At 37.8% G+C, this 18,188-nt stretch overlaps 1 protein-coding gene across 1 annotated transcript in view; it reads left to right on the top strand.

Annotated features, from left to right (window-relative positions):
• eys (EGF-like photoreceptor maintenance factor) overlaps positions 1 to 18,188 on the top strand; it is a 178,593-nt gene that overhangs the window by 142,273 nt on the left and 18,132 nt on the right. The window contains exon 42 of the mRNA XM_085297088.1: positions 2,212 to 2,435. Coding sequence (XP_085153214.1) covers positions 2,212 to 2,435 — 224 coding nt within the window. The remainder of the gene's footprint in view (positions 1 to 2,211; positions 2,436 to 18,188) is intronic.

Below are 18,188 nucleotides of genomic sequence, written 5' to 3'. Positions count from 1 at the left end.
ATAATGTCCCCCTACTGCCAATCAAAAAGAAACACATGTAGCCCTTTTGACACACCCTCTCTTTTCTTGTTATAGCAGCAACTAGTGAAACCATGCAAAGTGTTAAAAGACAGAAATATTGTTTCTTTATTAGATAATGGTGCAATTACTAAAGCATTTTAAATAATCCCCTTGCCAAATGCTGTGGTCCGAAAGGGAAACACCTTCAAATATATATTCAATAAGGCTATCCACAAATAAAACACAGCCTTGGCTTTTAAACTTTTCACTATGCATCTTGAGTAAATCCACACAGTATGTTTTTTTCCTTGCCCAAAGATGGTTCGCACTAGCCCAAAGGCATAGTTAACCTCGCCCCAAGGTTTTTGTCTGTTTTTATTGTGGCCAAGTTTTACTCATCTAAACTGGCCTTACATGTGCATAAGAAGAATATGAAACAGATTCCACACTGCCTAGCCCTGCCTTCAAATAAAATTCGAAAATGAGCACACTGCTCGTGTGAAAGCGGTGCTGTGGGTCCACTTACAAAGTCATGAATTTTACATTAGTGGGGCTTTTCAAATGGACTCTTCTCATAAACATGGTAAACATGCTTGAAGGCACCATAAAGTCATACATTATCATCAGCCCATCATCATCACACAGCTACAGTGAATCACATACAAGCACAGTTTAGCATGTTTTAAAAGCAGCCATCACGCGCTGCTTGTTTTATATGAATCCTAAGCTTTTTTAAAGATACTTTCAAGGTCCTTACAAGTGTGGCTTCATTGCACATACATTCACAGGAACCCTGTCATGCATGTCTCTTTATAGGCTTTTAAATCTGCAGCGGTTATGTCATTTAAAGCTTGTATTGAGCCAACGTCCTAAATGATAATGTGGTCTAACACTTAAGTGTCCCTTCACTGAACACCTCCACTTCAGCTGTCCAACACTTCCTCCGATGCCAGCAAGCAGTTATGACGAGTGCCAAGGATGTATAAATTCTGACATGACTGATGTGATTTTGTAATGGCAGAGACGAAACTGGAAACAGTAATATTCAGTGTACTTTGAGCTCTTCATACTGTTAACATCCAGTATATTACATGACAAGGTTGCATTTTATCACTAGTGGCAAGTGGCAAATGAGCTTTTTTAATCTCGTAGTTAACATCCGGTGTCCATAATTTGACTCAGAAATGTTCACATCAACACATTTCTCTTTTATTATAGTTTGTTTTGTTTTATTACCCATAAGACCTCAGAGTAAACCACAGGAACAGTTAGAATCTTTTAGGACAGAACTTGAAATCTTCTGTAGGTTGAAGAGAAATGACAAAATGTAAAGGAAGGAAATTTATACAGTACGATGGAATAAAATATAGGCACTTTTATGCTTATGTGATGTACTCGTTTGTAGCATTTTTGCAGACACAGCTGCAGTTGTTAAGTTGACTGTTACAAAAGAATAAGTTACAGGTTCACACAATTTCTCTATATTAGCCAAATGTTACCCAATTACCGCACATCAAAGGAACCTACCAGTGTTTTTTGTTTTTTTAATGATCATTATCTCTAGATATGTGACATCCAAAGAACTGAAAAAGAAAACATTACTCGGTGCTCATATTTCTCTAAACTTACGAACGCATTAATTTTGATGGTTAGTCTCACATTAAACATGGAATACATTAAATGCCCAGAATCCTCACTTCCCTTGCACCCACTGTTTTTTTTCCACACGCCATCCACTGCCTTTAATTACCCATTAACTTCACAACTGGAGGATAAGTTTTAACATAACAGTTAAAAAAGGCACAACATTTAAAACAAACAAACAAACAAAAAACAAACATGGGGTCTAGTGTAATAATGTAACAGATAGTGCAACTGACTTATTAACAAGAATAAAAGTTAGAGTCTAGGTGATACTAATACCGCATTACACCAGAGGGTAACAGTAGCTGAGTCTGTTATCTTTCTTCTTCATCATCTCAGGATACATTAAGGTCCTAATAATGTAATAGCAGTAATAATTTCACACACACACACACACACACACACACACACACACACACACACACACACACACACACACACACACTGTGTTTTCATACCTTTGTGGGGACATCTAATTGACATAATGCTTTCCCTAGCTGCTTACCGTAATATATACTGCTGATCACTTATGTGTGTTAATTATTTATTTATTTATTTATTTTACAGGGGACCTTTGGACCCATATTTTTTGGGGATGTTTCATCTCGGTGGGACATGCATGACAAGAGTGAAAAAGCAGAGAAGAGATTCATTGGTTGTATCAGAGAACTTCAGGTCAACTCAAAGGAGATTTACCTGATGGGTGAGGCAGTTAGAGGGAGAAATATCAAGAACTGTGACCCTCCTGTCTGCCAGCACTTTCCTTGTCGTAATGGAGGAACTTGTATCAGGTAACGGGTCACTTTTTACCCTATTAAAGTTTACTTAATTATCTTTAAACCTGAAAGGCACAAAGAATATAGGAAATCCAACTGTCCTTCTTTATGGAGTAATAATACATTGGACTCAGTAACTTGACGTGAACTGCACCAGATTTGTATAGAAGACTGAAATTGCCAGAATCAAAAACCAAGAAAAAAAGAAAATAAATAAATCAGTATATAAATTAGAATGCCATTACATGCATAACTTGAATGTATCACATAAAATAATGTAATTGAAACCAATGTTGGTATTTATGTAAATATGGCTATTCACTAACCAATTCTTAATGCAAAACTCATCAGTTGTCAGCCTTATTATATCAGCACTGATCTAATTCCAGTGTGGGCGTACTGGAGGGTAGCTGTGCTCTATGGAACATTGGCTTGTGCCGTGCTATCAGTGCAAAAACAACAAACAAACAAACCAAAAAAAATTGTAACTTGATTTTTTGTTTTATTAAGCGAGAAAAATATTTGGCAATTTCTATGATAAACTGTCATCACACGACAGACATTTTTGTCTAGTTTTGATCTAAATTAGCAATTTCTGCTCTTTCTTGTATTCTAGCCACAATGATGCGCGTTATGAGTCATTGAAATGTCTGTAATGATGTCTGGAGCAGGCGGGTCAAGAACACTTCATAATGCTGTCTTTCTGCAGTAAACAAAAATAATTTCAATTAGCAAGCTGATTTATTTTTCTTCTTTTAATGGATGATGGCCTTCTCAGAAAGCTTGTACCAAAACACTGATTGCACTATGAACAACACAAAGAAAGGGGGTTCAGGTGAAAAAGCAACTGCTGGCTTTATTATATTGCTTTCCCTCAGCTTTTCCATGTCATGGATTCAAAAAGGTGCTGGGAACATTCCTCGGAGGTTTTGGTCCATATCTTTATGATATCATCACACAGTTGCTGCAGATTTGTTGGCAGCACATCCATGATGCCAATCTGCTATTCTGCTTCCCTAAGAATCTCTATTGAATCAAAATCTGGTGACTGTGGAGGCCCTTTGGGTACAGTGAACCCATTGTCATGTCCAAGAAAGCAGTTTGAGCTTTGCGACATGGCAAATTATCCTGCTTGAAGCAGCAATCAGAAGATGAGTACACTGTGGTCATAAATTGATGGGCATGGTCAGCAATAATACTCAGGTAGGCTGTAACATTTAAAAGATGTTTACCTGAGGCCCAGGTATGTCAAGAAAAAACCCTTGCCGCTATAAAAATGATGGTCTTACCAAAAATAAATTATTTATTCTCAATGATCCCAACTAAACCGCCACAAGATTGGTTCAGATCTCTAGATTCATATATGTCCAAATTCCTTTGGAAAGATAAACCCCCACGTATAAGCTTAAAAACACTACAAAAGACCAAGGATAAAGGAGGATTAGAACTACCTAACTTTCGGCACTACTTCTTAGCCAACAGGCTTCAATTTATCTCAGGATGGCTAAAACATACCCTCTTAGATGAACCTTGGCTAGATGTAGAACAAGCACTTTGCAATAATCTAGAGATCTCAGACCTACCATTTATCAGCTCAAACATCCAACGACATGAATGCTTTAAAAGCATCAACATCAGCTCTTCTCTGACAGCATGGTGGGAGTTTCTAAAATTGACGGCGTCTTCATTAATCCCATGCAAACGTACACCTATCTGGAACAACCCTGACATATTACAAAACAATAATATGATAAACTTTTCAGATTGGAGTGATAAAGGAATCAAATATTTAGAACATATATTAGAAGGAACAGAATTTATTTCATTTGACGGACTAGTTACACAATATGGGATCAACAAGAAAAGATTTTTAGAATATCAACAAATTAAATCCATAGTAAAAAAGAAATTTAAACCGGGTCAAGTTGAACTACAAACACCACCAAGTGTGGTTCAATTTCTTACTCTTAAAACCCCCAAATTACTATCCAAAATATACAGAATGCTTTCTAAAACAGATGAATCAATATCACTTCCTATTGCAAAATGGGAAGCGGATTTATCAGTTAACTTAGACCTAAACTTCTGGTCTCAGATTTGCTTAAAAACCTTTCATCTAATTAGAAATCCCAGTCTTCAATTAATTCAATACAAAATATTACATAGAGTGCACTATACAGGTCATCGGATGTTCAAGATGGGCTTTACGTCTACCAACAACTGCTCACACTGCCAAACCAATTCACCGGACAATTATATCCACGCTCTTTGGTTCTGTCCACCAGTTCAGAAGTTTTGGCGCGAGATATGTGAAGACTTATCGAAGTGTCTGAAATGTAACATTCCAACTTCCCCCTTAGTGTGTTTGTTGGGCAGCTTAGATAATGTCACTTCAGAAAAGAATATCGCCCATATGGTTTTCACTGCCCTATGCATAGCCAAGAAAACAGTCCTCATGAACTGGAAAATAAAAATAATCTTAATTCTAACCAATATAGAAATTATCTATTAGATTACATTAGTCTTGATACAGCCTCTGCCACCACATCAGATCAATTGCTCTGGGCTCCTTTGATCAGCTCCATCCCCTAGTGGGGGTGGGGGGGTCATAGTTTGGTCCCGCCTTCACTGTTGTGATTGGTGTGGGGGTAGGGACAGGCTTAGGGTGTCGGGGGGTTCCCCAGGAGCATCTTCCTTGGAGGGCTCAACCCGGGGTTGCGGTCATGGCCTATTAAGGGCTCTGTTGGCTCTTAGGTGATGGTTTCCTCGTGGCTGCGTGCAGCGGGGCTAGGGGAGGGTCTGTGCTGACAGACGTGGGTTACTGACCTGGTAGCCTGGCTGCCCCTGGGTGGGTCCAGGACGGACGTGGGGTTCTGGGGGTGCTCGGTCTCTGGGCTGGGGCCCTGGCTGGGCCTTGGGGGCTTGGGTCCTGGTTGGTGTGTTGCCGGGGTTGTGGGCGGGTGGGTGTATGGGGCCCCAGCCCTGGCGCAGGGTGCCGCCAGTGCATCAAGCCACCTGGGGGGCTCTTCAGCTGGTGGGGGAGGCTGTTACATCTTGCAGGAGGTCTCCTCTCTTCAGGAACTCACTCTGCAGGAGTGGGAGATACAGGAGAGGTGGAGGAAGATCTCAGCCTGGGCGTCTATTGTTTTGTGTAGTCTGGAAGATGAGTGGATGATGGGGTGGGTGCAGTTTTCTCTGTGGTGGGGTCGGGTGGGCTGTCCCGGGCTCTGTGGGGCCAGGCGGCGCGGCTGAACCGGGCCCTGGTCCGGATGGCCCTGGGACCCCTTAAATACAAGCGCGCTCATGCTCACAGGTGTATACACGGGTGCTCACACACACAAACTACACCCTTTTTGGCTCCTACCTCAAAGCACACTGTGCGCTGTCCATCTTACGTGCTGCACAATAATGTTTAATATTTAGTATTTACTGTTATATTCCCATAGATCATCGTGATGTTGTTTATTCTATTGCTTTCTTTTTCTTCTGCTTGTTTTCTCTCTTTTCTTTCTCAACAGGTGATCCAGGTGATTGATATATGTATTTTTTGTCTGCTTATTTTGTTGGTTTTTGTTTTTGCCCTTCGTCCCTCTTCTCCGCTGTTTTTCTTTCCCTCTTTCTTTCTCCCCTTTCTTTTCCCCAGTCAAGTCTGTCCCGTATTTAGCAAGTGAAAATAAAATAAAATAAACAATAAAAGGTGAATCAAATAGACCATAACGGCAAGGCTGGGATGGTCTATTTGGTAAAGTAAATCCGTTGGGCATCTTTCTTCGCCTTTAGACAATAATTCTGATGGCAAAAGAGCCAAACGGGACAGGCAAAAACCGTCATTAAACCACCAGCAGCAGCAGCCTGAATCATTAATTCAAAGCAGGATGGATCTGATTAACATGTTTTTATGTTATATACCCCACATTTTGACCCAACCATCTAAATGTCACAACAGAAATTCAAGACTCAACTGAACAGGGAAGGTTTATCCAATTTGCGACTATCAAATTTTGATGATGCAGTGTGAAATAGCTTCAGTTTCCTCTTCTTAGCTGAGATGAGTGGCATCTTGTGTGGTTTTCTGCTGTTGTAGCCCATCTGCTTCAAGGTTTGATGTGCTTTCAGAGATGCTCTTCTGCATGCATTGGCCATAATTAGTGGGAGGATTTTTGTGTTACTGTTGCCTTCCTGTCAGCTCAAAACAGTCTGACCGTATTCCTCTGATCTCTGGCATCAACAAGGCATTTCCCCCCTGAGAACTCCCACTCACTGAATGTTTTCTTTTTTTCAGATCATCCATTCTCTGTAAACCTTAGAGATGGCCATGTGGGCAAATCCCAGTAGATTAGGACTTTCTGAAATACTCAGGCTTGCCCTGCTGGCACCAACAACCATGCCAGGTTCAAAGTCACTTAAATCACCTTTCTTCGCGATTCTGATGCTCAGTTTGAACTGCAGCAGCTCGTCTTGACCGTGTCTACGTGTTTAAATGCTCTGAGTTTCTCCCACAGTATTGGATGATTTGTGTTAATGAGCAATTGAACAGGTTTGCCTAATGAAGTGCTTCTCAGTGAATGCATACTTCATAATTAAATCCTTTAAATCACTTTTCTTTTAAATTAGCAACATATTCACATTACATCTACATTACAGGTGGGTTGTTTTGCAAGCAATGTATTTGTACACATACTCTTGGGTGTCTTTCTCCAGCACAGTATGTGAAAAGAGCAAGCCAAGGATCAGTCAACCAAGTCTATGACTTATGGATGAGGCCATGATGTCCAGACTTTTACTTCCTCTAAAGCTTCAATAAAAACACTGGACCCACAGTTCTTGTGATGCAGCTTTTGTTATGCTCTTCCTGTGTGGTAAATGTCTACATCTCTACATCATCCCAGAGTCTGTAACATTTGTTCTATTGAGAATTTCAAAATTTGAACTTATGAGTATTCTGCCTCAGGTCTCAAATCTCCTGAAATAACATGTTCTTGCTCTGAAAAGTCGATGTAAAACACAGGACAGTAAATAACAGGAAGTGCTGCTGCTTGAGTTCCTGCCATGTGATTGTTTGATTAGATATTTGCATATTTTGCATTGACAGCCAGTTGAACAGGTGCACCTCACAAATTGGCCAGTTAGTGTGTTTTGGTCTGTTTAGAGCTGTGATTTCTTCTAAGGGAAATGGATCCATTTGTCTCAGGTGTACTATTTAGCCTATTTTCTCTGAGCTTATTGTTTTGGGTTTTACGAGCCAAGATTTTAAATCTGACTTTATTGGTGTCATCAGTGCAGTCAGCTGTTTTCAGCTAAAAGGCTCTAAAATCTTATTTTCCATTGTCTGTCAAATATTACGACAAGAGGTATCAACCAGCTGGTAAACATACATTTACTGGATGACGGGAGTTATTTCTCCTGGGAAATGATGAAGTCAAATGAGAGAGAAAAGAAAAGAGATATTGGATTTTAATTCATCAGGTCATCAGAATGTGTCGCAAATGAAATACAGCGTAACATCTGCTGGATGTGTGATCTTCTGTCATCTTGAAAGGAGGCTGGAAAGATGACACATGGGTGTTGTTTACAGCTTCAAATTAAAATCTCCCTAAAAGAGTAATGTAGCCATGGCCAGTTAATTTTCGCTTTTTCGTGTCAATTTTCTCTTGTCCACTAAAGGCAATCGCTACGCCAAGTTAGTCCTGCATGCCGAGGCGAATATGCAAAGATCTGCTCTTCCTTTATCTTTATCTAGTGCAGCTCATCAGACTGCCATCAGGCCCCACTTACCAGCCATTTTGCCTGTCTTTTTAAATATGCATTAACTACACATGATGCTCTTTCACCTTAGGTAATCCAGAAAATAGTTGCTCTAAATGCCTTCTTCATTGTGTTATGACACTATCAATTAACAGATGCATTTATTCAACAGGAAATGAAAAAGGACACCATGAATATTGGAATGTGAATAGCTCCAAGAATACCAATTAAGAGCTGGTGGCATTGGCTTGTCATGTGCGAGAGACTGGGCCTTGCAATTATCTGTGTGATGAATACGCGTTATTGCAGTATCCTCTTGAACCACACAGCATGCGGAGGTCACCAGGAGTTCAGAGAGCTCTGGTCTATGTGGTAGTTGCCCTGAATTGCACTACTGCAACATAATAAGATGAATAAGGACTTTTATCAGAAGTTCAGTTGGGGTGATTTTTACCACTGCCTGCTTTTAATGTGGCTCCTGTTCATTTAGGCAAGTAGAAATATCAATATTAAACCCAAGAGGATAATGGCTTGTGGCTGCTGTGTGATACATACACATTAACCAGCCAGGCAATCAGCACCTGAAAACTGTGTCCTTTTTATCTTCAGTGCCAGCCCTGCGATGGTTGATATCTGTGTCGTTTATAAATCTCGGCTGCAGGTCACACAGGCAGATGTTATTAGACCGAGTGTCAATGCAGTTTATTTTCAAGACATATACACGCATATAATCCTATTTTCAAAAAGGTTAGAAGACAGTGTAAATATAAGCAGAATGCATGGATTTGCAAGTCATTTTAATACTTTGCTTTATTGATAACAGCATAAGAAAAACATTCTGTTTATATTTCAGCTGTTACTTGCCGATATTATACAGACTTCTACCACACAATTGTGTCAATGGCTTCCAGCTTTGCATTCAGAGACTTCTTTAGATTCCGTGATTTATTTAATGATATTATGCACCTTGCATAATTAAATAGCCGCATTAATTGTGCACACAAACAATATTCTTAAATTGTTGAACTGTTCGCCCACACTGTGTTTTACAGCACCCTGAACCCATCTCCATAGTTACTTCTGAAAGCCTCTCTGGGATCCTCTTTTTATACCCATTTATTGTTTAATTGGAGGAAAATGCGCAGACCTGATTTCATACAGTTAGATAATAAGTCAAAAGGCATCATGATGATTAGATAGTTTTTTAAATAAGTGTCTTGTCCCTGGATACTCTTCTCCCTGACTGTGAGTGTCCTGCTGGGGTGCTGATGCTGATGGCATCCCAGTATGCCTCTCTCTGTGCGTGCGCTGAACCTTTTGAGTGAGCAGTTGGCAGCGCCTGAGGGTGTCTGTGGTTAGGCTGCGAGCATTAGGAACCGATGTTTACTCTCCCCAGCGAGGTCCTATTTTGTCTTTTTGTGCTTATATCTAGGCCTTGTTTGTCGCATAAGCAAAATTTGATTTCAAGGACTTTGGAAAGTAATACGGCAAATAATTTTCTTTATAAAATAACAGCTTTTATACTGCTTTTTTAACCATAACACAGGATTGTATCCCTCTGTCTTTGTCTAATTTAAAATTTCCACAATGATCTCAAACAAGTAAGTGGGGCAGATAGCATGACAGGAAAAAAAAAAAAATCAAGTTAGGGGGCAAAGAATTTTTTTCTCAGCCCTTTAAGCTTATTATCCAACATGTCAAGCTACTTCTTTAAGTCCATCTATCAAACCGGTAAAGTACAGTTGATGAGAGCTCTAACAAGGATGAAAATGACCCCAAAACCTAAAACTTGAGCTATAAAACCAAAGCTGAATTAGATGAAACATACTGAAATTCTGAAGGTAACTGCTGAGTTAGAAAATGATTCTCTGTGAGCCTGTAACTCTGACGAACACATTTCTAATAAAAGCATTTCTGATTTATTGTTAATGGAAACTTATTGATTGCAGCTGCTTTAGTGTATTCATCATGGAGTGAGATTGTGTGATCTTCTCAGGGAAGTAAAAGGAAACGAGCTGATGGTCTACAAGGATAGGATAAGGATAAAATGAACAGAGCACATTGTATTCACACTCAGAGGAGAATATGTGCTAATTGGTTGAAGTAGAGATGGCGCTTTGCTGATTCTGTGGTGGCCGTGTTTTGGTAGCACTCAGTCCTCCTCATAAGTTCACTTCTGGCAAGTGTTCTTCACAAAGAAAGTGCAACTAATTTTACCTTAATCAGACCTCCAGCTATGCTTGTTTCAAAGTATCTATAAAATAACTCAAGGTCCAAGAAACAATTATTCCACTTCAACATAAGAAGCATTCTGAGCACAGTTGTGGTCTCAGAAGGATATTTCCAAAGAAAGCTCGCTCATTACAGACTTTATTGCATTTGCGTCTTTGAATTTTGGAGGACGAGTGCGTTCAAAACAATTCTGTGAAGATTTTTTTGTTAACTTAATTTTTATGTTGGTTTGTTTGCACTAGTAAACATGTTTAAAATAAGTTCCTGTATAACCTTGACATATTATAAGTAACAAATAATGATAATAGGTAAATGGAAGCAAGTTGCACACAACTCAATATGAAAGGAAAATGGCATTCAGCATTTAAATTTCCCGTGAGATCTGTTTTTTTTTTTAATCATTATTTTGACTCTAAATAAAGTGTAATGAAATACAATAGAGATTTTAACATGACATCTGTATCTCTCTATTGCTCTTACTAAATTCATTAATTAAGACTAAAATGCTAATGTGTTAATCAGTCTCTCAGTACTTTTTTAACACCCCCATCTAATGCTTCCTGCTGAAGATGTAAATCTTTTAAAAGGAGCCACATTTTAAATGTAGGTTAATTCTTCTTAAAGGCTAACAGATTTCCTGAAACAGCTGTGCGCTGTCACTCAAGCAGCAATAAATCCTGCATTTGCTGAGCGCTAACATGAGTTGTGGACAGATTTGATGCTCGATTGGCCTAAATATTGACTAAAATATTGATTTACTATTGACTTAAAGTAATCTGCAGCGGTCATGTTCATTGCATTTAACTACCCTGAAAACACCAGTTCAGTGACGCTGGTCTTTCATGTGTGAGAGGAAAAAACAGCTCAGTGAAAAAGGTTTCGGTAGGCTTTGTTGGCAGAAATAAAATAATGTACAGCAATATTTTTTTTTTTTAAATTAGGATTGGTAGTTGTGTTATGTTTCATAATGAAACAACTGAAGATTCTTGACATCAAGTATTGTTTTTGACGACTACCTCTTAGCCACAGTGTTTCTGGTTAGCCGGAATTCAAAATTGTAATGTTTTGAAGTTTGTTTATACCAGATTTCTCAGCAGAGTCAGTCGGCAGGAATGATTATGTGACTTTGTGAATGCTTCCTCAATGTGTTGCTGCCATGGAGAAAATAATGTCTCCTGTAGAACAGCCAAGAATTACAGCTGTCATGGATGATGAGCTCAAAAAGAGAGAAATTGATTGTATCGCTTTAAGAGCCTGACAGTGTGAGTGTGTGACAGATAGGCACAGGACACACAAATGTGAGTTTTACATGATGAGGACTCGCTTCACTTTGGGTTAATGTTATCTCTTGAAAACTTTCCAACAACTCAGCAGGATAAGTGCAACATGTTTCATCTCCTAAAAAGTGTTTTCCTCAAACTCTCTTAGAAAGAAGGTAGCTTTACCAACATGCTCGTGTCCTTGCAAAATAATAATGATGACAAAATGTGTTGGTTACTTTTCGGTTGTTACAGGCTAGAAATGTTGTTATTTCACCTTTCATATATAGATAGGCCTATTTTTCTGCTGGTTCTTCAAAATCCCTGCAAGATTAAACAAAGTTAGGACATTTACACTGTAAATGTCCAAAAGGCTTTTGATCAATGCCATCATCAGACACTTTGTTAGGTCCACCTGTTTAACTGCTCATAAACGCAAGCATCTAATCAGCCAATCACATGACATGACATGTTTATATTGTCAAGACAACCTGCTGAAGTTGAAATCGAGCATCATAATGATGAAGTGACTTTGACTTTAGGTGACTTTGAATGTGTCATGGTTTTTAGTGGCAGACGGACTGGTCTGAGTATTTCACATCTACTGGGATGGCTGATAACAGGCTGATAGGAAGGCAACAGTAACTCGCATAACCATTAAGACCACCACACTGGATGTGGTCTTCTGCTGCAGAAGCTGTTGTGCTGCGTCTGCACTTTTGGGATGTGATAGAACAGGAAATTTTTATAAAGGATGTTCAACCAACAAATCTAAAGCAACTTTGTGATGCTGTCGCGTCTATATGGACCAAAACTTATGAGGAATGTTTCCAGCACCTTATTGAATCCATGCTATAAGAAATTGAGGTGCACAGGAAAGGGAACTCCAACCCATTACTACCAAGGTGTATGTAATAATGTTTCCCTAAGTGTATTTTATGTTCAAAATCCCTTGGCCAAAGATAATTAGAAGTCAGCTTACAAAACACTGTGGAAACACAAATATATTGGGTATGTATTTAGTGTATGAAAAGATGACATGTTTGAAATATTTTGTAATGAAAAGAATCCCAGAGGTACTGTACTGAACGTTGCTGTGTAACTAACATTTTATCATGGGAAATATATCCAGCCGGTGCCATGCAGCTCTTTACACAAACGTCCTTTTAGTGCAAAGTAAATGTTCATATCAGACATGAGGAGCAAATAAAAACTGTGTGAAAACTACGCTGCATACAGTTACTCTACCGTCAACTTAAATGCAATTATTGTCTGAGGTTAAGATTCAAGACAGAAAACTGTGAAATCTGTACAGCAGCATAGATTTTTTTTAAATTATTATTTCTTTCATGCACATTTATGCATGCGTGTGTGCTCCAGATTATCATTAATTATCATTTTTTGCTTGTTTCAGATATTTTTCTGTGAGTAATACTTCAAATAAAACGTTCGCTTTTTCTTTCTTTAGTGTTCTCCTAAACACTGTATGTTCAGTGAGTTCTTGTTTCCTGTTGCAGTGTCACAGAGCAGCAACAAAACGCTCAAGTTTTTGTCCGTTATCGGTCCACTGTGTGCCGTGGACAAAGATAATACACAAGTTTATCACTCTCAGCTCTTACTACACACAGTTTGTTTAAATCACAGCATCTCTGACACGAATGGTAAATATAAACCTCGGTGTTACTGCTGATCAGACTGGCTGTTTGTCAGTGTAACGGGCCCGGGGTTGATGTGACTTTTATTCACTTATCATTTGAAATATGGGTTTGCATTCGATTTGTCCATAAACTGTGTCATTCTGGGCCTCCCGCTTTATCAGTGCAGCATGGGTCTAAATGCAAACACAGTCTTTGTGCAGTGTAGCTCCTCTCGTATGAGGTGCACTCTCCACACTCCTTTTCTGTGTTTTTATTAAACATTGGAAATTTCTTGCTGGTTAAGGAGTTGGTAAGTTTGCAAAAATGCAGCGATGTCAAGAATAGCTAATTCATGAGACATCACGGCAGTGCGTTCGGTTTTATTAGAGGACAATGTTCCACAAAAATTCTAAGGCTAAAGAGTTTTGCAGTATAAAATAAGACTTGAATAGATATGCTGGCATATTTCAAAAGTGAGAAGTTTGAATGTGAACATACTTCCAAAAGTGTTACTGAAAAGCACAGTTTTCTGCAGAGTGCAATGTGTTCTAGGTTGGACCATACAAATATTGTCTGATCCCTTGAGAAAAGTTCCTTCATGCTTTATACTGCCTTTCTATATGGATTTATTTCAAGTCTCATCTTTGTATGCATTTCTATGGCAGTATGTTTCAAAAGGCTCTGTGATGGAGACTTAACAAACATCACCCTTCTCCACCGGCAAGGAAAAGTTTGCAAGGTTGCCTGGAAGAGGTCAGAAAAATATCGAACAGCCTCCCGCTCGCTCAGAAGTCTGAGAATGTCAGGTCAAAGCCGTGTGTAAATTCCACTTCATCACTTGGCGTATAATGGAATTCAAGTTACAGATTAATTGAGTGAGGGAACAGACACTTTCAGATAATTTTCCCACCCACCAACAAACAGAGCATGTGTAGTATACGTCCATCCAACTGGCTCTTTACATTCTGGAAAGCAAATGGTCTTTTAATCTATAAATGCTTTCATCCAGAGAGCTGAGGACTTCAGCCTTACTCACTCTAAAAAGTAATTCATCAGGCCTTTTACCACCACTTGATTAAATCCATGGCTGCAACATAAAAATTCTAATTTATTGATTAAGATAGACCTTCTAAGTTGCAAACTTTATTTTTTTGGGTTGTGTTGAATTAATAATGTTGGTAATTACATTAAATTAATTTTATATGTAATTTGAAATTAAATCCCAATGTTAGTGGGTTCAAAATAAAATTCAAGTTGTAATTACTTAAAGAAATTTAATACATAACTTCTTTTTTTCCACTGTAACTTCTGATTTCAAATTCCCTCCCCTACTGACTTAACTAGCCCGGGCAAATTCACACATGTTGCGTTGCATGGTGCAAGCTTTTGTAAAAAAACATTTCAAGGTAAGTAACATTTCATTTACAAATAACAGTTCTACCAAAGCAAAGCATTTGTGCTAGTCACCTGTAGTGGATTTGTGTATGATGTGATGCTCATACAGATAAGGAAATACTTTGCACTACCACATGTAGCTAATGCTAGCCATTCTAAACTTTAGCACAGCAGAGGATAAGACTTATAAAGTTTCATTTGACAAAAGTCTTCAGCTAGAGAGTGCAACTGTGGCTAGGAAAAGCATGATTAAAGTTTTGCTACACAGTGCAATCTAATTTCGATCATAGGCTGATTTTGTTTTTCTTTTTACCAAAATTAGAAGCCTTTAAACTGTGAATAGTTCTTTCAGAGGGATAACCTAGAGGCTTCTTTTTTCCATCTGGCTCACCTATTTTATATCTTTATAAAACTTGCATGACCCATACGTAATATTACATTGATTTTGGTTAGTATTGTGATACAGCTTAAAGTAAGTATTGTTCTTGATCTTAAGAGCTGTAGCTATCTTTGTTTTGTTTTTTTTGTTTTTTGTTTTTTTTAAATCAGACTGTGTGAAATATTGTTAATGTCATTCCAATAGCATTATTCTGGCATGGGCTATGTGAATCTACTTAACATTAAGACTTTATGTAAGCAGTTAGTATAGTGTGATAATCTAGGGTCATTAGTGCTTTGTTAAGTTGGGACACATTTTTTACAAAATGGGCTGGGAGTGAACAATGTGCAAATTCGAAACCTCTGCAAAAACAGGGTTGCTAAAGCATTAGAGATTACACCACGGTTATGGTGGGGAAGTCTCCCTTGTCTTCACCAAGATTGTTTTTGTTCCCTCAAAACCTGGGGTAGCCTTAGATCACATCTATCCTCTTTAAATAATGTATTAGAGCATTCATTAATGCAGTATAGCTAATAGTCTGCAAGGTTTAATTCTTCTCTTTCTGTGGTCTACAGATAAAGGAGGAGTTCAAGAGAATAACCACTGTAAGCCTTGAATAGCTACACTTGACCATTGCACCCCAAAACTGATGGATGTCATTTTATCAAGGGGAGGAGCTAAGGGAGTGAGAATCAGGCAGATCAAGGACATGCTTCTTGAGGTAGGACAACTATTTAGACTTTGGGTAGCTTTGAAATGCACTTTGTTGGCAGTCACCCATGTATTTTATACTCATACTTTATTTTTTCTTAAATAGCACAATACAATTGAAACACGCAGAGAAGTAGCCATCTGCTGCCTTATCACTTTCCTTGGAGAGAAGGAAGAGGACCTTTTCATGGAGTTCGGTTTAAGTAATTCAGCATTGTGTGTGTGTGTGTGTGTGTGTGTGTGTGTGTGTGTGTGTGTGTGTGTGTGTGTTCCATTGATCATCTGAATTCATTAAGTTTCAGTAAGTATAAAAGTCTAATCTATAATTCACTAACCTATTAATTCCTTAACTTAAGGTTGGCCTTAAGTTAACACCGAAGAACTTAAGGCCAACCTTGAAAGGCAGGTGATGAAAACTGCCATCATCAGTGACCGGTACACCCCTGGATCTAACCATAAGACTGCAACCATTGTGGTGGAGGAAACAAAAATCATGGAGGGCCAGAATTTCCCAAGGCGCTGTGTTTTGCTCATGGGCATAATATATGCTCTCAATCTGAGCTAATGCAAGGATCTGAAATATACTTTTGAAGTTGTTCAGAAGCTGTTCCTTGACCTTGATGGAACCATCATTATGTTAAAGATGTTGACTCTGTTTCAAAAATTGTTAACTGTTTTGAATCCTGTATGTGTAACATTGATCTTAAAGGTGTTTGCTGCATTGTGTCATAGAAAGATGCAAGATCTTGTAAAGAAAGGCATTGAAAGTTAACATTTACTGAACACTTGCATGGAAGTATTACTGTAACAAAATGTTTTCTAAGTTTTTTTAACCAATTGAACACATTTGTTTCTGTGGTGTTAAATACATAAAGGCATATACTATAACTTGGCTGAGATGGTATAAATCTAAATTTCTGGTTTATTTTCACTTTTTAAATACAAAGTGTTGAAATGCCTACAGTTAAAAAATAAAGTTTTTTGATAAAAAAAAATGTTGAATGAATTCCTTTCTTAAAAGCTATTACAATAAAAAATAAGAGAAAGCTAAAATGATGTTAATAATGATGAAAATCAGCAACTTAATATTTTAAATAATGAACTTTAAAAAATTGTTTTTGTAATTGCTGTAATTAATTACATAACACTTAAAAATCATTTTAAATAATGTGGAAAAAGTAATTGGAGGAAGATAATTTTTATGAGTAAACAACTTAAAAATATGTTTTTAAGCTAACAAATATTACATAAATGGTAATTAAAATCACCTTTGATTATGGAGGAAAAGTTAATTCCCCTAACTCAATATAGTTTGTTGGTTCAATCTAATTTCAACATAAGTTATTGTAACTCAAAAAGAGTAATGGAAACTGTTGCGTTAATTTTTTTTGTTGAGCTTAAACAATAGTTTTTAGAGTGCTGTAGAAGTGTATTTGCATACAAACAAGCACTTAAAAACAAGCCCTCTGTAAATAACTTACTGAAATCTGAGAAATACATGTGGCTGCACATCTTATTGTTCTAGCTGACAGGAATATCATAAGCTAACCGGTCAATTATTCATCATTTTATCTGGTACTCATTAGATTAAAAATGTATGTCTTCTTTAATTATTTATCCAGCGTGTGTGCTGCAGCGGTAAGGATTCGATTGGCTGGAGATATGGCGTTATGCATTTGTGATTAACATATTCAAATTTATCTGCAAACATTACTACAATTTAGTAATCAGGGTGATTGCCTGTGGCAAATTAGAATAACCTTTTGTCACCCCACACATCAAGTTTTTGATTAGGCCAATTAAAACTCGAGTGTTGCTGCTCTATCTACACTTTACTTTTTTGGAGACAGAAATATCTGCAGCCTGTTTTTGCACAAGTCATTTAACCATTCAAGCTTAATGATGTATCTTCCCTCCATTTACATGGAGTTTGGTAGGTTAAGTCTTTTTTCCTTTACTGCTTTTGAGGATCAAAATTGATCGATAATGAAGGTAAACTTAGGTCGGGCAGAATTTCGCGCGCAACTGATCCTTCTGTTAATTGTAAGCCGCGTTCAGTGATGGAGAATCGCTGCTTGCCTACAGATGGCAGCTAATTGTTTTGTGGTCTGTGTTTTATGAGAAAAGAGAAAGCTAAATATTAAATGTATTCTCGGCTAAGCCGCAAAACCCATGTTTGGAAAAAAGGTTAAAATATATTTTGGCAGTAAATGAAGCAATTGTAATATTATTATATTTAATAGTATATTTGCTATGTGGTAAATCATACATTCTTTCAAAGAAAAATATGTTTAATATATGCATCAAATAGCTGTAGGCCAATATTTATCATTTGTGCAGATATGATTGACATGTAGAAGTACATTTAATAATGAATATTTCAATAATTATTTAAAAAAAAAAAATTTTT

This window comes from Mchenga conophoros, linkage group LG13 (assembly GCF_057382185.1).
Source record: "Mchenga conophoros isolate Kocher_MC1m ecotype Shallow Benthic linkage group LG13, M_conophoros_male_GT1.1, whole genome shotgun sequence".
Lineage (NCBI taxonomy): Eukaryota > Metazoa > Chordata > Actinopteri > Cichliformes > Cichlidae > Mchenga > Mchenga conophoros.
This window is presented reverse-complemented; position numbering and strand designations above follow the sequence as displayed.